The 22726-nt window shown below is 38.3% G+C and overlaps 1 protein-coding gene and 1 non-coding gene across 18 annotated transcripts in view; both read left to right on the forward strand.

Moving 5' to 3' along the window:
- The window catches only part of PRRC2C (proline rich coiled-coil 2C), a 105077-nt gene extending 85965 nt beyond the window's left edge, over positions 1–19112 (forward strand). For 5 of the 17 annotated variants that reach the window (XM_015124187.3, XM_015124195.3, XM_015124216.3 and 2 more), the window contains exons 25-35: positions 1579–1780; positions 4367–4570; positions 6256–6368; positions 6733–6869; positions 10894–11125; positions 11358–11480; positions 13861–14079; positions 14502–14605; positions 15235–15361; positions 16238–16474; positions 18515–19112. In XM_015124187.3, the coding sequence (XP_014979673.3) occupies positions 1579–1780; positions 4367–4570; positions 6256–6368; positions 6733–6869; positions 10894–11125; positions 11358–11480; positions 13861–14079; positions 14502–14605; positions 15235–15361; positions 16238–16474; positions 18515–18772 (1956 nt within the window). In that variant the 3' untranslated portion in view covers positions 18773–19112. Of the gene's footprint in view, positions 1–1578; positions 1781–4366; positions 4571–6255; positions 6369–6732; positions 6870–10893; positions 11126–11357; positions 11481–13860; positions 14080–14501; positions 14606–15234; positions 15362–16237; positions 16475–18008; positions 18194–18514 lie in introns of those variants that run through there. The other 12 variants (XM_015124210.3, XM_077999822.1, XM_015124225.3 and 9 more) reach the window with 7 other exon arrangements.
- On the forward strand, positions 17940–18002 carry MIR7178 (microRNA mir-7178). Its single transcript, NR_128358.1, has one exon. It is a non-coding gene; the product is annotated as a microRNA mir-7178 (primary transcript).
- Positions 19113–22726: the final 3614 nt, after the last annotated feature.

Consider the following 22726-nt stretch of genomic DNA (forward strand, 5'->3'; position numbering starts at 1 on the left):
AAATCTCAGATGGTCCAGGTAAATTACGTTATAGCTTACTTCCTAAATTCCCCCAAGACTTTTATTTTAAAATAAAACACATTTGAAATCAACCAGGTGATTTTGAGAAAAAGAAAAGATTTTAGATTTTTCTCAAATATAAAAGTGTTCTATATTTTAAATATCCAATGATAACAATTAGTCTTAAGAAAAGGTTAAATTATGAATAGTGTGTTTTTAAAGGAAGGCAGGGTAAATTATGTACTATTTCTCAAAAACCTTTTTTTTTTTTTTTTTGGAGATGGAGCCTCATTCTGTCGCCCAGGCTAGAGTGCAGTGGCACGATCTCAGCTCACTGCAGACTCCGCCTCCTGGGTTCACACAATTCCCCTGCCTCAGCCTCCTGAGTAGCTGGGATTATAGGCGCACACCACCACGCCCAGCTAATTTTTTTTGTATTTTTAGTAGAGACGGGGTTTCATTATGTTGGCCAGATTGGTCTCAAACTCCTGACCTCATGATCCACCCACCTCGGCCTCTCTAAGTGCTGGGATTACAGGCGTGAGCCACCATGCCCAGCCTCTATTTCTCAAAATTCTTATAACCAAAATAAAATTTTAGAAACTGATACTTTAAGGACCCACAAAGTGGTATTAAATATGTAACTTGAAAAAGTTCCTCTCACGTAAGTCATTGCAGCTGGATCTTACAGATTATGTTGGATATATACTGCATCTGAAATTTTAATATTAAAAACATTTATAAAATATCTCAATTTTATGTTCATTAGTGTTTTAGTTATAATATTATAAATATTGGGTTAAATTAAATGTTTTCAAAATAAATATATAATCTCTGTATTTACTTTTTTAAATGTGGCTACTAGAAAATTTAAAATTACATATTTGATCTGTACTTACATATGTATCTGTTGAAAACCACTGAATAGTGCTGCTCTAGATTGAAATAAGGCCATTTTCTGCCCTTTAAGAAACTAGGAGAAGAAAAGACACCTGAAACCAGGGGTCATAAATGCAAATGGTTACATCTGGTAGATGAAATGCTTGAGATCTAGATGTGAAACAAAAGCATTTCTACTGCACCCAAGCCTAAAACCTATCTTGTTACCTTGCCTTTTAAAACACTGTGAGCATGAAGCAGCCAACCAAAAGATGCCTGCCATTTGCCATTTAAGAAGCATTGGAGTAAAAAGAAACAATGGAGAGAATGGATATTTACTGGGAAGGGCCTTTCATTATTCACTGGTAGGGATAGGGGCTCATGTTTAAATGATACAGAAGCTGTGACTTTAAAGTACACTGACTTGTTTTCTAAAACCATCAACAAGTTATCTGTAGAAATATAACTAAGCCCCACTCTCACACTCCCAATTTGAGTAATGGAGCAAAGATAAAGAGGCAAATGGAAAGTCTGAAATCCCTAGGGTCTTAGGGTCTTAGATTTTCTTTAAATATCTTTGTGTGTGTGTGGTTTTTGAAAGATTATATTTGGCACTTAAATACTGATACATGTATATAAGTATGTATTTTGTGTATTAACATCATTTTTTTACTATAAGAAATGTCCATTTTATTGCAGATGGAGTCTGCACGCAAGGCATGGGAGAATTCTCCAAATGTAAGGGAAAAGGGGTCTCCAGTAACTTCCACAGCACCTCCAATTGCAACTGGAGTCAGCAGTAGTGCCAGTGGACCAAGCACTGCCAATTATAATTCGTTCTCAAGTGCATCCATGCCCCAGATTCCTGTTGCCTCAGTCACTCCTACAACATCACTATCAGGTAAAACTTTTTTGTACTCTTTCTTTAAATATCTTACATTATTTAACAATTTTTATGGTCTTTTCTTGTTTACCCAGCCCTCCCAAAAAAGTAGTATTCAGTATTCCCACCTCAGCCTCCCAAAGTGCTGGGATTACAGGCATGAGCCACAACGCCTGGCCAGTAATTGCTTTTTTTTTTTTTTGAGACGGAGTCTTGCTCTGTCGCCCAGGCTGGAGTGCAGTGGCGCAATCTTGGCTCACTGCAAGCTCCGCTTCCCGGGTTCATGCCATTCTCCTGCCTCAGCCTCCCGTGTAGCTGGGACTACAGGCGCCCACCACCGCACCCGGCTAATTTTTTGTATTTTTAGTAGAGACGGGGTTTCACCGTGTTAGCCAGGATGGTCTCGATCTCCTGACCTCGTGATCCGCCCGTCTCGGCTTCCCAAAGTGGTGGGATTACAGGCGTGAGCCACAACGCCTGGCCAGTAATTGCTTTTTAAAGTGTCATTTTCCTCTAAATTTTTCTAGGAAGTTCACCTTTTGATTGTCATTTTTTATGTATATACAACTAACTAGATCAGCTCAAAAATAACAGAGAATCACACCTTTTTTAAATGTTTCACAATCTGTGTCTAATTTGAAGGTGCTATTGGCCTAAACCTGTTGGGATAACATATTTTCTGGTAAAGAGTTAGGGATGGAGAATTTTCAGCCTCTGCTATTTGAGTGATGTAATCCATTGGATTTGGCTTTAGTTTGGTTTGGTTTTTGTTTTATTTTGTTTTTTATGAGAGTCCGTTGGTGCCCAAAGTTAGAAGGTGCTTTTCTTGTTCTTTTTCCTTAGGTTTTCTTAAATTTTCACTATTGCATAATCTTTTCACTGAACTTCATTATTTGGAGGCCTTACAGTTCAGGAAACACGGGTGTTTCCAAAATGCTTGACTCTAGAAAGTACACCCTTTTCCTTTTACCATATGTAGAACCAAGATTCTTCTGTTGAAAAAATAAAATTTAATTTCAAGTATTAATTTCTCAGTATTATCTGCTTCCAAAGCAGTAGGAAGCTCCTTTCCAGTGATATAAATTAATTTGACTCGTTCTCGTTCAATATTGCTTTTCAGTATTCCAACCCACCGTGCTATTTTTAGTTACCAAAAAGCTGGTCTTAGGGTTATACAAGTTATTTTGATATTGTCTGTAATCAGAAGTATGTATTAACACAAAACTCCCGTGATTCTACGCTGCATTAAAATTTTAAATCAAACTGTGTTCCAACTATATCTCTTTTCACTTTAAAACCCTTCCTAGCATTCCTCCACCACTCATTTGCCAAGGCATCTTCTCTTATGCTTACTAGACTAGCTTGAGCCCCAGTCTACTTGGAGATGGAGGGGTTAGTGAAGGTGGTGTGAAGGAAACAGGAGAGTGTGGTAGGAAGGTCTGGAAATAATGGTTCCTAGTTCTTTCTTTGGAACCCAACTAACTTGTTTCCCCAGGTCTAGATTTCCTACACTATGCTTGACTAGGATAATTTTTTAAACAAGGCCTTTGTTGCCTAGTCATCCTACTGGTAGATAATTACTAGAAGGATAGAAGCACTTGAATTTTGGTCCACTCTCAGGTGGAACATCATCTGAAGATAATGATAACTATACATTACTTTTTAATCAAATACCAGTATTGACATTTTGGGCCAGTAATACAGTCATAATAGCTCATTAATCAATAAAACTAATGGACCCTAACACCTAAGTTTTATAATTCTATTTACTTATTAAGTAGTTTATTTCATTTGTTTTAAAGATATTACTATCTACCAGGTGGTTTTGTTTTGTTTTTGTTTGTTTTTTTGGTTGTTTTTGGAGTTGTGTTTTTTGTTTTAAGAGATGATGTCTTGCTCTGTCACTCAGGCTGGAGTGTGGTGACGTCATCACTGTTCACTGCAGCCTCAAACTCCTGGGCTCAAGCAGTCCTTCCATCTCAGCCTCCCGAGTAGCTGGGACCACAGGCACCACCATGCCCAGCTAATTTTTTAATTTTGTGTGAGACAGGATCTTACAGTGTTCCCCAGGCTGGTCTTATACTCCTCCCCTCAACATGGGCCAGTTTTTACAGGAGAGAGAAATCCAGCCTTAAGTATATGTGGCATTTTAGGACCAGTTGAGATCTCTCAAGGCCCATGTATAGTCGTAATTATTTCTAAGGGATAGCACTTTTCCCTTTTGTGTCCTTGTATCTATGGTCATAAGTGAATGAAGCTCTTGATTATGTATCCTATTCTTCTTTGTGATGATTAAAAAACAAGTCGTTTCTGGCCAAACTATAACAGTTATATAGGCTCTCGGCCTCATTTTATGAATTTTGTGTTTTGTTTCTTGTTTTAATTTTCTATTGTTTACTGTTCCATATTTTCTAGTCATATTTGCATTTGGTGATAATTACTCTTTTGTTTTGTAAGCTACCTCATCTACTTTTGGCCTGAAGCAGTATATAAGTACGTGATGGGTAGAAACATTAATTTTGCAGTTTCTGGTTAGTACTGTGAGCAATAGCAACACTTTTAAATTTGTTCTGTTTTCCCTTTTATTTGCTTCCCCAAATATAGGAGCTGGTACATACACTACCTCTTCTTTGAGCACAAAATCTACAACCACATCAGACCCTCCAAATATTTGTAAAGTGAAACCTCAGCAGTTGCAGACAAGCAGCCTGCCTTCTGCAAGTCATTTTTCACAGTTAAGCTGTATGCCTTCCCTTATTGCCCAGCAACAACAGAGTCCACAAGTTTATGTGTCTCAGTCTGCAGCAGGTAATGTTTTTAGGCTTGAATATAAGGAATTTAGAAATTGAAGACTAAAATGCCTATTTTTGTCTCTTCTTAACCTTTCAGCTAAGCATAAGGCTTTTAAAGTACATTGCTGTAAATATTTAAATTCGTGTAATTCTTTTTTTTTTTTTTTTTGAGATGATGTCTGGCTCTGTTGCCCAAGCTGGATTGCAGTGGCACAGTCTTGACTCACTGCCACCTCCATCTCCCAGGCTCAAGTGATCCTCTCACCTCAGCCTCTCAAGTAGCTGGGACCACAGGAGCACACCACCATGCCCAGCTAATTTTTTTGTTTGTTTGTTTTGCATTTTTGGTCTAGACAGCATTTTTTTACCATGTTGTCCAGGCTGGCCTCGAACTCCTGAGCTCAAGTGATCCTCCTTCCTCAGCCTCCCAAAGTGCTGGAATTATAGGCGTGAGCCACCTCTCCCAGCCTAAATTGACATAATTCTTTTTAAAAGTGTCTTGGAAGATATAAGTGTACATACGTACTGTAGTAACAGTTTCTTAGCTAGGAATCTCATATGGATACACTTAACCTATCAGAGGTTAAGTGAGGGTATTCATTGCAGTATTATTTCTAATAATGACAAGTTAAAAACAATATATAGGCTGGACATGGTGGCTCATACCTATAATCCCAGCACTTCAAGAGGCCAAGGCAGAAGGATTGCTTGACCCTAGAAGTTCAGGACCAACCTGAGCAACATAGTGAGACCCCACGTCTACAAAAAAATTTTAAACATTAGCTGGATGTGGTGGCACATGCCTGTAGTTCCCGCTATTTGGGAGGCTGAGGTGAGAGAATCATTTGAGCCAGGTGATAATCATGCCACTGCATTCCAGCCTGGCAGAGTGAGACGCTGTCTCGTCATTATAATATGTGGAGTTCTGCAGAACATACTACTGTATGAAAACAGCAAGTCAACCAGGCACCATGGCTCATGCCTGTAATCCCAGCACTTTGGGAGGCTGAGGCGGGCAGATCACTTGAGGCCAGCAGTTCAAGAGCCACTTGGCCAACATGGTGAAACCACATCTCTACTAAAAATACAAAAATCTGGGCGTGGTGGCACACACCCAGCTGCTCAAGTGGCTGAGGCACAAGAATTACTTGAACCCAGGAGGTGGAGGTTGCAGTGAGCTGGGATCAATCGTGCCACTGCACTTCAGCCTGGGTGACAGAGCGAGACTGTTAAAAAAAAAAAAAAACAGCAAGTCACAAAGTAGTATGTACATACATAGAAATGTGTTTAGATTTGATACCAAACTTTTAAAATTAAATGTCAATCCTCTAAATATTTTGCTAGATTCTAGTAGGTAGGTTTAAAATTGGAGTAGAATTGCCAGTTCAATGGGTAGTTTCGTTTTCAATTTTAGTAGATTATGTGAAATTTTACCACTGACAAAATCTGAGTATCTATACCCCATTGGCAGTATATAAATTTTTTCTCATGCCTTCACAAGTACTAGTTACCTGTCTACTAGAAGTTTTCCATCTTTTCACGTTTGCCTCTTGTCACGTTTTTAGTTTTTCCATGGCTGTATTAATTTTCAGAGGGTGCACTTAATTTGGAATCTGCTACAAAACTTGGTCTTTATTTACTGTTTGGAAAATTCTGAAATTAGGACACTTATTACTGCTTGTTTTTCCTGACGGTCTACAGCTCAAATCCCAGCCTTCTATATGGACACAAGTCATTTATTTAATACCCAACATGCGCGATTGGCTCCACCATCCTTGGCTCAACAACAGGGTTTCCAACCAGGTCTCTCTCAGGTAATATCAAAGACTTCTTCCTTCCTATGTTTGTTCCTTCGCATTTCTGTGGTTATAATAGTTACCTTGGAACATAAATAATAGACTCTGAAATTACAAGCTACGCATGATTACCTTGATATTCTATAAGCAAAATTTTAAAATTTCCCCAAATTTACCAGAGCCTAATATTAACAATGTAGAATAAGTAGTGGGTTGAAAGGGAAATTTAGATGTTTACATTCAGTTTTGTTTTAAAATGGAGCTGATATATAGTATTCATCTTACTCTTTTCATGTCTCAAATTTTTATATTCCATTGTTAATGATTTATTTGTATGATGTTGATATATAATATGTTTACATACTTTTTCAATGCATTGCAGCCAACTTCAGTTCAGCAGATTCCAATCCCTATTTATGCACCACTGCAAGGGCAGCATCAAGCCCAACTGAGTTTGGGGGCTGGACCTGCTGTTTCCCAGGCTCAGGAATTGTTCAGCTCTTCACTTCAACCATATAGGTAAATGCTTTAAAAGTCACTTTTGTAGTGATGTTGAAAACATTGTAACTGCTGATCCTCCTTGCCGTAATCCATAACTGTTCCTTCCCAAAAAAACCTAGGATGACTCTGCTATAAACCACATTGGCTAGTTGAGCATGTTGATTATATGTCATGAACCTCAGCCTCTGGTAATTTCAACCATACCTTATTAAAGAAAGTCAGCCTTCAAAACCTTTTGAAGTAGTGAACAACAGCAACCCCAAAACTGTTAGAAATTATAGAAAATAGCTGCTTAAAGAACCTAAAAGTCTGTGTGCCTTCTGGCTACCAACAACTATATATATCTGAATCTCCTCTATGTACGAGCTGAGGCATGGCAGTTAACTACATTATGTTAGGGGGTATAGGACAGGGTGGAATATAACAGAACAGAGAGGGGTAGAATATCAAAGCATGGAAGTAATGGTGACAAATATGCTATGTAGTGAAGAAAGCATTTTTTCCAAAAATTCACTCAGATGCACTGTAAGTTACCTTTGCAATTAGGGAAATAATGAAAACTGATTTTTTTGAACTTTCCTTATATATGATAGCTATTCAGCCTTTCACATACATTAACTAAATTTAGTCTTCACACAGCCACCTGTGTGAAGAAGGTAAGTCCTCCTCATTTCACATGTGGATGTTAGGACTTGAAGAGGGTGAGGGTTTTTTGTTTTGTTTTGTTTTGTTTTAACCTAAGGTTATACATAAAGTGGCAGAGCCTGGATTCAACCCTCAGTGTCTCTGGTTTCCAATTTAATGAGGGAAGAAGAGTGAGAGTAAGAGTCAGATAGTAGGAGCAGTGCCTCATGGCATAGCTGTCATTCATCCTCTTAATGGTGGCCTTAAATCATCAGAAAGAAAAATAAGTTACATTCAGTACACTTGGTTTAGGAGGTCTGTGCATTTGTTTTTAGGAATTTGTTTTCAGAAGTGAGTTTAGATAGAATTTCCATACTTTACAGATTAAACTTGTCATCAGTTAATACAGTATGTTTTATATTACCATAATGATACTCCTAGAGAAGCCAGGTTCAGCTAATGAAACTTTCTTAACAGAGAGCTGAGTCATTAGTAAACCTCATAAATGTGGCTTTTATTTTTACCTTTTGATTAAAGATACTTTAGTAAAATTTAATACACCTGTGTCGTTACCTATATAGCTGTTGTAGGTCTTCCCTCCTCATCTTACTCTCAGGTAGTTTCGTTATTTTCTCCCATTAGAAGTAAAACTATTTGCCCCAACTAGAAGCTAAAGAAAGTCTTGTATTTGGGATTATCTTGGAATTTATATTAAAAATAAAACTTGAAAATTTCTGACACAGGAATAGCAGCTAGATTTAACCTCACAAGCCAGTCTCCTTTTAATTGTATTGGCTGCTTGAAACACTGTTGAAAAGTTTACAACCACTTTTCAGTACTGTGAAAAAGAGTACAGTGATTAATTAGTAATGTCTTCCACAGGCCATGGGAGGTGGAGTAGCAATGTACTATATTTGTAATCCCCATTTCACTAATTGTGTTAGAAGACAGACTTTTTAAGACCAGACCTGGTCAATAGAAATATAATAAAAGACACATATGTAATTGTGGCAAGTGACTACCACATTGGAAAGTACAGGTTTAGATTTTGAAAGCAGTTATTTTATCCCTAAACATTCCTTGCTTGTTACTTAACCTAATCAGCATAGTATTTATTAGGGAGTCTCTGAATTGGCTTCTACAAAGACAGGACAGTTTATAACAGTATATTCATATTTTCTTACCTTGTGTTTGAAACATAAATTATAAGTAGATATTGTAAAGATTGCTATGATCCTAGACTAGCATTCTTTCTTAGTGGATTTTGTTCCTGCCACATAGGTCAGTTTTAATAAAACAACAAAGCATAATGTTCTTTAACCCACTACTTTTGATTTAGTTGCTTATTCTTTATCTCTGCATCTTAAAAGTGTAGACTGGAGGCATCCACCTCAGAGATGATAGGGAAGTCTGGAGTTAGATTCTGGCATTATGGTTTTGTTTTGAGGGGTGTGTTTTGGCTTGGTTTGATTTTGGTTTGTGTTCTTGTTTGTTTGCTTGCTTGATCTTTGTGGGTAATTCTGACGTGAGCTATTACTGTGCTTTATTCCATAAAGATCTTGAGGCTAGGCCATTTATATTAAAAATATATGTGGGGAAGTAATGAAATACAAATAAGAAAAGTTGGGGCTATTGGTGCTATAAATTAGAAAGTTGCCAAAGAGAAAAAGAGATTTTGTTCTCAACTTTGTGTTGAACACAAAAAGAGAATTATTCTCACTATTCAAAAGGAGAGAGCAATCCACTTCTCAGGGAGAACAGGCCTTTTCACAGGACTTTTACATGTGAAGCTTCCTTGTATACAGGGCTTTAAATCTTGAAATAAGTTGCTTTAGACACAGTCTGTATTCTCTGCCCCTTTTCTTGATTTCTGAGCTAATTAGAGTGCAGCCAAGTGTCAGTGATGGGGAAACATTCTGAAGTATGCATCCTTTTTCAAACATCATAGAGTGTACTTACAGGAACCTAGGTGGTATAGCCTGCAGCTCCACACCTAGGCTATTATAGAGTACAGCCTATTGTGTCTAATTAGGCTATAAATGCATGCAGCATTTTACTGTACTTAGTATTTTGTAGGCAGTTGTAACACAGTGGTAAATATTTGTGTCTAAACATAGAAATCTAAACAATCTAAACAGAAAAAGTACAATAAAAAGATAGCATACAAGATTAAAAATGGTACTTACCATGTATAGCACACTTACCATGAATGGGGCTTGCAGGACTGAAAGTTGGTCTAGGTGAGTCAGTGAGTGAGTGGCGAGTGATATTACTGTACACTACTGTGGAGTCTACAAACACTGTACACTGTGGGTACACTATATTTGTAAGAACAAATTTTTCTTTAATAAATCAACCTCAACTTAGTGTAATTTTTTGACTCTTGTAATAACATTTAGCTTACAACACAAACACATTGTACATCAGCACAAAAATACTTTATTTTTTTTTGTTGTTTTTTTGTTTGTTTTTTGAGACAAGGTCTGTGTCACCCAGGCTGGAGTGCAGTGACACATACAGCTCACTACGTCGAACTCCTGAGCTCACGCCATTGTCCAACCTCAGTTTCCCAAGTAGCTAGGACTACAGGCACTTGCTACCATGCCCACCTAATTTTTTATTTTTTTGTAGAGGTGAGGTCTTATTCTCTTGCCCAGGCTGGTCTAAACTCCTGGCCTCAAGCAATCCTTTCACCTCAGCCTCCTAAAGTGCTGAGATTGTGAGCATGAACCACAAAGTCTGGCCTTTTCTTTTGTTAACGTTTTTCTGTTTTTTGAATTTTTTTTTTTAACTTTTTTAAACTTTTTTGTTAAAAACTAAGATGCAAACACACATTAGGCTAGGCCCACACAGGGCTAGGATCATCAATATACTCTCATCTACCTCACCTCCACATCCTGTCCCACTGGGAAGTCTTCAGGGGCAGAAACACACACGGAGCTGTCATGTCCTATGTTAACAGTGGTTTCTTCTGGAATACCTGCTAAAGGATCTACCTGAGGCTGTTTTATAGTTTTTTGTTTTAAGTAGAAAGAGTACACTCTAAAGTAACAAAATGTATAGTAAATACATAAACTAGTAACATAATTCTTTTTATCAGTATCAGATATTATGTACTGTATATAACTATGTACTGCACTGTTATATGACTGTAGTAGGTTTGTTTATATTTAATACTAGCACCAGCAAAAACACTTGAGTCATGTGTTCTGTGATGTTAGAACAGCTATGATGTCACTAGGTGATAGGAATTTTTCAGCTTCCTTATAATCTTATGGGACCATCAATATATGTGTGTTCTATTGATTGAAATGTCATGTAGTACATGACTGTATTGGGTCATTTGGGATTTGCATTGTTAAGATTTTCAGATTCCAGATGAGATTCTAACAATATTTTCTCTTTAATCCCTATGTAGATCTCAGCCAGCTTTTATGCAAAGCAGTTTATCCCAGCCATCTGTGGTCCTTTCTGGGACTGCTATTCACAACTTTCCAACTGTCCAACACCAAGAACTTGCCAAGGCACAATCTGGTCTTGCCTTTCAGCAAACATCAAATACCCAACCTATTCCCATATTGTATGAACATCAACTGGGGCAGGCATCAGGACTAGGAGGTTCCCAGCTGATTGACACACATCTTCTCCAGGTAAGTCAGGGGACTAGAACAGTGCACACTCATTGTATTCCTATGCCACAGATCATTTTAAGGAAACATTTTTAAAAGAAAACATGTTAAAAGATGCAATGAAAAAAACAAAGTCCTTTCATTTTATCTAATACTAAAAATTGCTAGATATTGCTTTGAAGTCATAATCTCCGTCTCTGAATTTGAAATTTTTTTCAGTTTTACTCATGTTTTCTTACAAAATTTTTTCTAGGCTAGAGCAAATCTTACCCAGGCTTCAAATCTTTATTCTGGACAAGTACAACAGCCTGGTCAGACAAATTTTTATAACACTGCCCAGTCACCAAGTGCTCTCCAGCAGGTAAACTATGGCATGGTAAATTTCCTCAATTTTCTTTATTATTATTTTTATTGCTTTTGTGATTGTTTGGGAATTTAAATTGAACCATGAAGGAAAGATGGAGGAGTGGTCATTAAACTGTTCACTGAGATGTCATAAAGAATTCCATTGGGTTCACGTAGAAGGGGTTTCAGGTTCATGACACCCCTCTTCTCACCACCATCACCCCCTACTTCAGTCATTCCTGTATTTTTACATCTTCTAGGTTTTTTTGTTGGTTTGGGGGGTTTTATTTTTTTTCTGTCACCCACGCCAGAATGGATGTGATCATGGCTCATTGCAGCCCACCTCCCAGGCTCAAGCAATCCTCTCACCTCGGCCTCCTGTGCAGCTGGGACTACAGGCTCATGCCATCATGCCTGGCTAATTTTTCTTCGTATTTTTTGTAGAGACAAGGTTTTGCCATGTTGCCCTAGGCTGATCTTGAACTCCTGGGCTCAAGCAATCCACCTGCCTCGGCCTTCCAAAGCGTTGGGATTACAGGCTTGAGCCACCACACCTGGCTGCTAGGTTTCCGTGTAATTATTTATTCTATTTTAACAAAGGATTCTATGAATATAAAACTTTGAAAACCATTGTCCAGAATATAGTTACATGTAAGTGTGATTTAGGTGGCTTACCCATTAGTGCTAGGGAGAAGCCTCCCAAAGACCCATCTGACAGGTTAGCATACATACAACAGTGTGGCAGAGTGTGATCGAGTATAAATGGCAAATACTTTCATAAGTGTACGAATGCAATAATAATTTTCAGTGAAAAATGTATGGTGCGTTTAAAACTATCTCCTCTAATAATTTCATTAGCTTATTCTTTAAAAGTGGTGGAGGGCTGGTGGGGGAACAAGTCATTAGTCATTTTCTTATAACTGTTTTTGTTTGCTATTTTAGGGAGTGATAATTCGGGAATATCTTATTGACATTCAGATTAAATACAGTGTTTATATGAAAACAGAGATTCTTGTTCTTCTCATAGCTCATTTTGACCAGCCTTGAAAACATTATGTAAAATATCTGTTTGGAAACTTGTGAATACTACTTATATTGTGTCCCCATGTACTTTGTGATTATTTGACATGTCCTGTGGATAAATTCAAAGATAGTTCTAATTCTTTCACTTTCTATTTTCTTCAGTACAAGTAGCATTAACTAAACTACGTTGTACCTTTAATAGAAGAATGGAGATGTGGTTGAGGGTTGAGTGTCTCTTACCTAAATGCTTGGGACCAGAAGTGTCTCGGATTTTTTTTTTTTTTTTTAATGTTTGCGTATATATAATGAGGTGTCTTGGGATGTGGGGCCTGTCTAAACCTGAAATTCCTGTTTCATATATACCTTATACATATAACCTGAAGGTAATTTTAAGCAACATTTTAAATAACTTTATGCATGAAACAAAGTTCTGACCGCACTTCGACTGATCTGTCACATGAGGTGGGGTGTTGAATTCTTTTCTTTTTTTTTTTTTTTTTTTTTTTTTTTTTGAGACTGAGTCTCCCTTACCCAGGCTGGAGTGCAGTGGTACGATCTCAGCTCACTGCAACCTCCATCTCCTGGGTTCAAACAATTCTCATGCCTCAGCCTCCCGAGTAGCTGGGATTACAGGCGCCCACCACCATGCCTGGCTAATTTTTGTATTTATTTATTTATTTTTGTAGAAACAGGGTTTCCCCATGTTGACCAGGCTGGTCTCAAACCCCTGACCTCAAGTGATCCACCCACCTTGGCCTCCCAAAGTGCTGGGATTACAGGCGTGAGCCACCGTGCCCGGACTTGATGTCAGATTCTCTACTTGTGGTGTCATATCAGCCTCTCAGAAAGCTTTGGAGCATTTTGGATTTTGATTTTCAGATTAGAGATACTCAACTTGTAGTCACTAAGAAAAAGAAATATGTGAAATATATTAGTAGATGGATGTGTTATATTTATTTATTTTATTTTATTTTTTGTATTTTGAGACAGAGTCTTGCTCTGTCTCCAGTCTGGAGTGCAGTGGTGCGATCTCGGCTCACTGCAACCTCTGCCTCCTGGGTTCAAGCAATTCTCATGCCTCAGCCTCCCAAGTAGCTGGGACTACAGGTACACGCCACCACGCCCAGCTAATTTTTGTATGTTTTTTTTTTTTAGTAGAAATGGGGTTTTACCATGTTGGCCAGGATGGTCTCGATCTCTTGACCTCGTGATCTGCCCCCCTTGGCCTTCCGAAGTGCTGGGATTACAGGCATGAGCCACCATACCCAGCCGATGTGTTCTATTTTAAATCTTACTCAAAAGTATTTGAAGAGTTGTGTATAGTTGTATGAGTATGTCTGCAGTAAACAGAAACAAATTGCTTCAGTTTCTCTTTACTTATTTTCTAGGTTACAGTACCTTTACCAGCATCCCAGCTTTCCTTGCCTAATTTTGGATCTACAGGGCAACCTCTAATTGCTTTGCCTCAGACTCTTCAGCCCCCATTACAGCATACCACTCCCCAAGCACAGGCTCAGAGTCTGAGCCGTCCTGCACAAGTAAGCCAGCCTTTCAGAGGATTAATTCCTGCTGGAACACAGCATAGCATGATTGCAACCACAGGAAAAGTAAGTAAAGAGACATTTGCACAGGTTGTTTGAGAATTTAAGGTAGTGTGTTCCGATCTATACATTTGTGTTATCTAAAAAACTAAAATGTGTCAGTTTTTACCACCCTGCAAAACAAATCTCAAACCCCAGTGTATTTACATTTTATCTGTTTACTTTTAATGTGTTTGGCCCCATCTAGTTTTTACCTAATAACAAAGAATTCACAAATTTGTTGGAAGAATTGGATTTATAGTGTCTCTTGGGCTTATTTTATTACAAGTCTCTTTGGTCTGATAATTCCATAATATTTGACTATAGGAGTTTTGTACTAAGGTTTTTTGCCCTTTCCTAGATTACGTCTTCACATATAGGACATGTAAACACAGCACTTAGCTTATGGAATTAAAGAAATGTTAAGTTTATTTTATGCTTTTCCTCAGATGTCTGAAATGGAACTAAAAGCCTTTGGAAGTGGCATTGATATAAAACCAGGCACACCTCCAATCGCTGGTAGAAGCACCACACCAACATCTAGTCCCTTCCGGTAAAATGGGCATTTAAATTTGCTTATGAAATTCCAATTTGGTCACTATTTGTTAAATACTTATCAGTCCTGTGTGACATAATCCCTTTTCCAAGCAGGAAAGGAATTATTAAGACATTGTTTTTGATAGTTTTGTCTAAAATGTTAAGCTTTTAAATTATTTGAAATGTGTTTATTGTACTATATTTTAAGTAAATTCTTTCGTTACAGAGCAGATCTTTTTTTCTTTTTTTTTTTTTTGAGACAGAGCCTCACTCTGTTACCCAGGCTAGAGTGCAGTGGCATGATTATAACTCACTGCAATGTCAAACACCTGGGCTCAAGCAATCCTCCTGCCTCAGCCTCCTGAGTAGCTGGGACTACATACACGTGCCACCAAACCTGGCTAATTTTTTAAAAAATATTGTCCAAGCTGGTTTCGAACCAGCCAATCTTAACTGGTAACTGGTATCCTTTCTTACCTCTGCTCCTCCAATGTCTCTCTTCTACCAGAATGTTTTGGTAACTCATCACAGTAATTTTTACCAACTACCAAGTATGATGAAAATACTAAGAACAGTGTTTGCAAAAATCTAACAGCATTATTTACTTGGTATTACTATACTGACTAGTAACGGCTTCTTCCCAAGGGCTACTTCTACAAGTCCGAACAGCCAGTCCAGCAAAATGAACAGCATTGTCTACCAGAAGCAGTTCCAGTCAGCCCCTGCCACTGTGAGAATGACACAACCATTTCCTACACAGTTTGCACCCCAGGTGGGCAGATATAATTAAGAAATGAGTATTATTGACTTAAAAATAGTTGCTAATCTGGATAAATTGTGATCTTGCCTTATGTTAGCCAGTTAAGTACAGTTTTTAATAAAAAATAGTTTCTGAATTTAACAATAAATTTATTTTATAAAGATAGTCTGCGATTTATAGCCAGACATAGTAATTGTTTAGTTCTAAAGCAGACAAGAGAAATAGTTTTAAGATTCCCCACACAGCTCTGATAATTTGAGTCCTTTTCCTTTTAACATTTTTTAAGGAGTTGACTTTTCAGCGAAGGGTCCCAGTGCTTGAAGTTTTCTAGTTTTAAAGTTGGTTTTTGTTTTTAAGATATTTATGTGCAATTGAGATAAAATTTCCAAGAAGGTGTTTTAATATATGTTTAAAAATATTGGCTTCTCTTCCCCTTGCTGATCATATAAAAGGACTAACTAAGAACTCTCACAAACTAGAACTGGTTCCTGAGAAATTAACATTTGTTGAATTAGTATTGATTTTATTTATCTTCAGATTACATTTGTTACAGGTGTGTGCCTTTTCTGTAACTGTACCTTTTAAAAAGATAGCCTAATTAAAAGTCTTTATCCCCCCCTTCAGAATTTACAACTGAGGTGCTAGGACCAACTGAAGTGCCATAGCATGCTTTGCCTAATTTTTCTGTTAAACTCTCCAAGCATGGCCTGTTTATTCTTTGTCCTTGTTAATGAAGTGGCACAATCCATACACTTCCTTTCACTGGTAGGATGGGCACAGATTTACTCTGGGATAAGCCAACCTGGTCTAGTTGGCAGTTTTTCTTTTTTTTTTTTTTTTTTTTTTTTTTAACAGTTCAATGTTGTATGTTTTGTTTTTTTCACTCAGATTCTCTCTCAGCCTAACCTGGTCCCTCCATTGGTAAGAGCCCCACATACTAACACCTTCCCAGCGCCTGTTCAGAGGCCACCAATGGCACTGGCCAGTCAGATGCCTCCTCCGCTGACCACAGGCCTCATGAGCCATGCTCGTTTGCCACATGTAGCCAGGGGTCCTTGTGGATCACTATCTGGAGTCAGAGGTAATCAGGCCCAGGCTGCGTTGAAGGCTGAACAAGACATGAAGGTTAGTACAGTGTTAACAGCCAACAGATCAAGAATCTGTCTCTGAACCATGTCTTAAAATGCCTCTGGACCCATAACTGTATATCCAGGCATTCATTGTCTTAGTAGACTGAACCAAGCTAACTACTTTTATTCATTTCCCCCTTTTTTTTTCTTTTTTTTTGCCCCATTCCCATTCCTTTCATCTTTTTTTCTTTTTGTTTCTTTTTCTTTTTTTTGGCAACTGTAGTCAGGAAACGAATTAATGTCTTAAACTGTGGCCAAATGAATTGTTATCAGATAAATATTTGAGGGAGATCTGAGTTTAGATGCAAAATTTTTTTTGGAATAGCAAAGAAGTAATATGAATTATTATAGACTTCCCCATTTTCTTTTTTTTTTTTTTTTTAATTTTCTTCCCCCCTTTCCCCTGACTCTCCTCCTCCCAGCAGCTTAAAATATAAATCATGGTTATATGAAAACTCTGGAATGGGTAAGATGTGTTACCTATCTTGGTATTTTTTCCATTATGAGTCATTGAAGTACAGTTTTCTTCTCAAACTGTTTTCATACGCTTTTTGGCCTACCACATGAGGTGGCCGTATTCCACAGTGGATTGTGCAGCTGTAGATGGAGAACTCAGAAAAGCACTTTGGGATCCTTCATGATGAAAGGCACTGATACACATGGGGTTTGCTAATGCAGAAAGAGTGCCTTTAGGAGTCTGTGTGGGGACAGTTTTGTAGCATGAACCTTACATGTCTGCCAGTACAGCCAGTTGAATCCATTTATTTCTATATTTACTTTAGGCTTGACTTTCAGGGATCTTAGTAATTTTGCCTGTTTTGTCACTATATATGTCATGAGATCAGACTAGAAGAAAGAAAAGCTTACCGCTTTCAAACAGGGAAATGTGCATAGTAATGCTTTACTCTGAATTAGAAACATGTTTATGATAATCCTATTCGAAAATTTGATTGATGGATGGATTGATTAAAGTTTCTGGGGGCGACATCCCTAGTGTTTCTGATCCTGAGTAATCCTTAAAGACTACCCAGCAGCAAAACTTTTATTAAATAATTATCTACTTTTATTAAGGCTGTATGCCTAGGATTTCCATCTGTTTGTTATAATTAGAAATACCAGTGTGAGTAAAAATCTTCGGAAGTTATTTGGCCTTGGATTCCAGTTCTGCTTCTGGCTCCTTGGCTCTTGATTTTCACATATTCCCATGTTGGAAATAACATTAGAGCTTTATAATCGTAATGGGGTGGGAAAGGGTACAAGCTTCTTGAAAATTGCTTCAGATCTTTGGATAGTACAGGTTACCTGTAGAACATGAAGCATTTTTTTTTTATATGCAAGAAGGATGGAAAGTTAAGTTTTAATTGTGAATGTTACAGTGGTAAAATTTACAGATTGACGTAAGTATATTTTTGGGGGCACATAGTCAAAACTAAGAAATTATTTACCAGCTCAGAATGTGGTAGGAGCTATCAGAACTTAGTGATCAAGTGAAGTCGTAGTTACTAATTTCTGATGCTCTTCCCCTGCAGAAGAGAGCTGTGGGAAGAGGACTCAGCCACAAGACATTTGGTCCTAGGTGTTGGTAATGCCACAATATAAGTGCTTCCTTTTCATTTTATTGTAGACCACATATTGATAACTAGAAGTTTTAAGTGTTACATGTATGTTTTCAGATTTGCAAGCAGGTTCCCTAAATAAAATGTAATATCAATAAGCTTATTGTTCCAGAGAAGATACAAATCAGCAGCAATTTATATTTTATTATTTTATGAGAGGGCAAACCTTGAAAAGGTGGTGGGAGGTGGTCCTGTGGTTTCCTTTTTTTTTTTTTTTTTTTTAATCACATGGAATATTTCAAAAATAGGAAGAAATCTATGCATTAAAAGCTCAAAGATCAATGAGGTACCTTTTGGCTTTGGCCAAACCAGTGTGGGGAAAACTGATTTGTGATTGGTAAAAGAATTTGAACCAAGATTGATTTGACAGGCTTTGGTAATGCTGCAGTATTTTCAGTTATTCTTTCTTATTTTTTAAGGCAAAGCAGAGAGCAGAGGTTCTTCAGTCCACGCAACGGTTCTTCTCTGAACAGCAACAGAGCAAACAGATAGGAGGCAAAGCCCAGAAAGTGGACAGTGATTCAAGTAAACCTCCTGAAACACTGACCGACCCTCCTGGTGTCTGTCAGGAAAAAGTAGAAGAAAAGCCACCCCCTGCACCCTCCATAGCCACCAAACCTGTTAGAACTGGACCAATCAAACCTCAGGCGATCAAAACCGAAGAAACAAAATCTTAAAGGCTATGGTTTATTGCAGGGGATTGGGGGTGGGGGTAGGGAAAACATGGAGAATTAAGTCAGATAATGCCAGCAGCCAAAGGGGCAAAATGGTCTGTGACATTATCCTGTTCAGAGCTTGGAGATATACAAGGGACATAGGAGCAATTTACACTGACACATAGCTGCTGTACCAGTAAAAATGAGGCTTTGCAAGCTTGTACCTACTATATAACATGCGCTCGCTCGGTTGATGGCCACACATCTTCAGTCAGAATTTATATATAAATATATGCACCCATTTTTTGAGTGCATATAATTTAGACCTAAAAATCCTTATGATTAGATGAAACACCAAAAATATAAGGAAAATAACACAGCAGAGGAATAGCTCAGCCTGAACAGTGTGATGGTCCCAGCTAATACATCAGATGCGGTTTTTTTGCTCCCTTATGTTCTTTGGATATGGTTATGGCATTTGTAGGCTTGGAGGTGAAGAACTGAAGATAACTGGTGCTGGATAGAGGAGCCTTATTTTTTATTATGGCAGCTTGCTATTTTTATAACATGGTGATTGAGTTGAACACAATCAAAGTACAGTAGTAACTGATCTCCCCTTCTTCCTGGATGAATGAGCAGATGATTAAATACTGATATCAGCATCCTTGAACCATATCACAGTGAGCAGTGTTTGGCTACTGCTTCTGTTTGAAATGATGCTGTTTTGGTTGTGGTCCGAAGCTTTGAAGCGCTACTTAGCATCTCCTTTCTTCCATGGAGCTCTCACCATTCAAACATGACAGATTTGATAAAATGCTAGTTAGGTTGAGTCTTCCTTGCCCCACTCAGTCATCTTTGTATGAATCCCATGGTTCTGGGTTTTTTTTCTTTTTTTCTTTTTTCTTTTTTTTTTTTAAACCAGTTTTTAGCTGGTGTTTATGAAGAACAGTGAGTACCTAGAACTGTGCCACTAATTAAAGGAAATCCTAAGAAGGTGCATTTCTTTACAGAGCTGTGTCATGCCATCCTTTGGGCCCTCTGCTGGAAAAGTAGAATCAAGTCTCAAATAATGCCTTTTTAATTGTATCCTCTAGTATTATAGATATAGGACAGTACTGTATCATACCTCTGTGAATGTAAAATATCTTGTACCTGCTTTATGATACGTAGTAGTGACCGTGCTTTATCAGAGCTGTTTTTAATGATGTTATTCTAGAATGTTTTATTTCCAGATGATGATTCAGAAGCTAATTTTAAAAAATGGTGCCAGGTACCACAACAGTAACAGAACTTTGCAATTTTCTGGGGTTTTGTTTTTTACCTTCCCCCCCCCCCCCCTTTTTTTTAAATGGAGTGTGCTGGATGTCTCTATAATTTTATTCAGATGACTGCAGAACCTGGAAAAGCTGTTGCTGCTATTGATGCATAACATACTGCTATTGGTCTTTTTATATAAATATATATATATATACATATATATATATAATTTGAATTTTTGGAAACTTTAGCTGTGCTGTCAACTTTGGAAAAAGTATCCCAGTTTACTGTGTTGAGTTGGCATTGTACAGAAATTAACAGCCATATTGGTCTAGAAACGTTAAACTTAATTTTTTCCATTTGTACAGGGGTAACGCACTGTATTAAATATGTAAGGTCTTATCTACATGGGTTTGATTACAGAAACTAATAAAGTATTCTCTAAATAATGATTCTTGGAGCTTCTAATCATTTCCTAAAAGAGGGTTTGTCATGTATTAAAACTAGTGGTCAAGAGTACTGGCCGGTCACAGTGACTCACGCCTGTAATCCTAGCACTTTGGGAGGCCGAGGTGGGTGAATTGCCTGATCTCAGGAGTATGAGACCAGCCTGGGCAACATGGTGAAACCCCATCTCTACTAAAAATACAAAAAAAACAAAAAGTACATTATACGGCCGGGAGCAGTGGCTCATGCCTGTAATCGTAACACTTTGGGAGGCCAAGGCAGGTGGATCACCTGAGGTCAGGAATTTGAGACCAGCCTGGCCAACATGGCAAAACCCCATCTCTACTAAAAATACAAATTTAGCTGGGCCTGGTGGCAGGTGCCTATAATACCAGCTACTTGGGAAGCGAGACAGGAGAATTGCTTGAACCCAGGGCGGGAGTTGGAGGTTGCAGTGAACCGAGATCATGCCACTTCACTCCAGCCTGGGCGAAAGAGTGAAACTCTGTCTCAAAAAAAGTACATTATACTCTAGAAAAGGATTATCATCCAAAGCCTTGACTTCTCGCTTTGAAGAACTCTGAAAATTATTCAACTAAAGTAACTATTGTCAGTGGCAGTCATGGCTCCTGTTCTGAGGTAGCCAAACTCATATTGAAAACAAATCTATCCACTGGGTGTGGTGGCTCATGCCTGTAATCCCAGCTCTTTCGGAGGCTGATGTGGGCGGATCACCTGAGGTCAGGAGTTCAAGACCAGCCTGGCCAATATGGTGAAGCCCCGTCTCTACTAAAAGTACAAAAATTAGATGGGCGTAGTGGCGCATGCCTGTAGTCCCAGCTGCTTGGGAGGCCGAAGCAGGAGATGTCAAGGAGAAAGAAGTTTTCTTGATGCATAGTGCCAGATGTTGAAAAGAGTTTCACCATCTTTTGGTCAGAAGCTGAAGGACCAAAAATAGATCTCAGTATTATTTACGTTTGTATTTTTCATAGCTTTGTTAGCATGTTCGCGAACATCATCACCTGCCCTAAAAGGCTATAGGGCATTTGTATCGTTTACTCAATTTATGAAATGAAGTACTGAGGGATTGTAGTTACTTATCCTAAAATCCCATGTTCCGAACATGTTGCTTCCAGACCCAGCTTTAAGAAAACTAGTTATTCAGTCACTAATGACACGTGCCTTCTTAACTCATGGATACTGCAATTCTTAAACATAAGATACCCAAGTTTTGATGGTTTTGTCTTGGGTAGAGACAGGGTTTCTCCATGTTGCCCAGGCTGGTCTTGAACTCCTGATCTCAAGCAATCCACCTGCTTCAGCCTCCCAAAGTGCTGGGGTTACAGGCGTGAGCCACCGCACCAGGTCTGATACTTATTAGTAGGCTCTGCCTTGATCCAAGTTTTCAGTGTAGGGTTTTTCTCAAGATACGCTCCAAATTAAAAGCTGTGGTTTATTGCAGGGAATTGTGGGAAGAGGTGTGATGGGTAAGAATGGGAATCAAATACTTGCCTTACCAAGTCGCTGCAGTTGTCGGTATTTTTCATATTCTAGTTTTTAAGTTTAATCCTCCTAAATTTTAAGACTTAATAGGTGACCAGCTATACAGCTTGCATTACCCCCACTTGCAAACCAGCAGGCATGTGCTATTTGGTTGTATTCACTGTTAAAATATCACTAATACCTTGGGTCCTTTGCTAGAACCTGTGGTGGGAAAATGGCACCAAAAGCATATCGAATGAAAGTAAGGTAATGCATATTAATGTGTCTCTGCAGTTTGGCCATGCAATTTTGTCTCTGGCTTCTCTGACATGTGACAGAATAACCCAAAGGTGTTGCAGTTAATAGTGGACTGTAGATATTTGGTCACATAAACTTCTGAACATTCTCTGTCCCTTGAGCTGCCCTGGTAGAAGGTAAGGGGAGTCCAGGTCCTTGCCCCTAGTTAATAACAAATAGTGTTTATGATAGAAGAGTGATTGGGGGAGGAGGGTTGGGGAATGAGAGGAGGGGATCGTTGTAAGTTCCAACAAACTCTTGGCCAGAGGCAAGATACAGAAGGTAGAATGAGTCAGAAGCTATTTAAGTGTGTCTTTTCTAACAAGTAAAGTGATTTTTCATGTTGCCATTGCAGCATATTTCATAGATGCTTACCGTTTTCAGTACTGACTTCACATTCCCCTGCAACTTGTTTTCCATCTTATGAATAAATATAAAACTATATCATAGTTTGACAGACCTAATTATTTTGTAGGTGCTTTAGAAGCAGAA

Source organism: Macaca mulatta, chromosome 1 (genome assembly GCF_049350105.2).
Source record: "Macaca mulatta isolate MMU2019108-1 chromosome 1, T2T-MMU8v2.0, whole genome shotgun sequence".
Taxonomy (NCBI): domain Eukaryota; kingdom Metazoa; phylum Chordata; class Mammalia; order Primates; family Cercopithecidae; genus Macaca; species Macaca mulatta.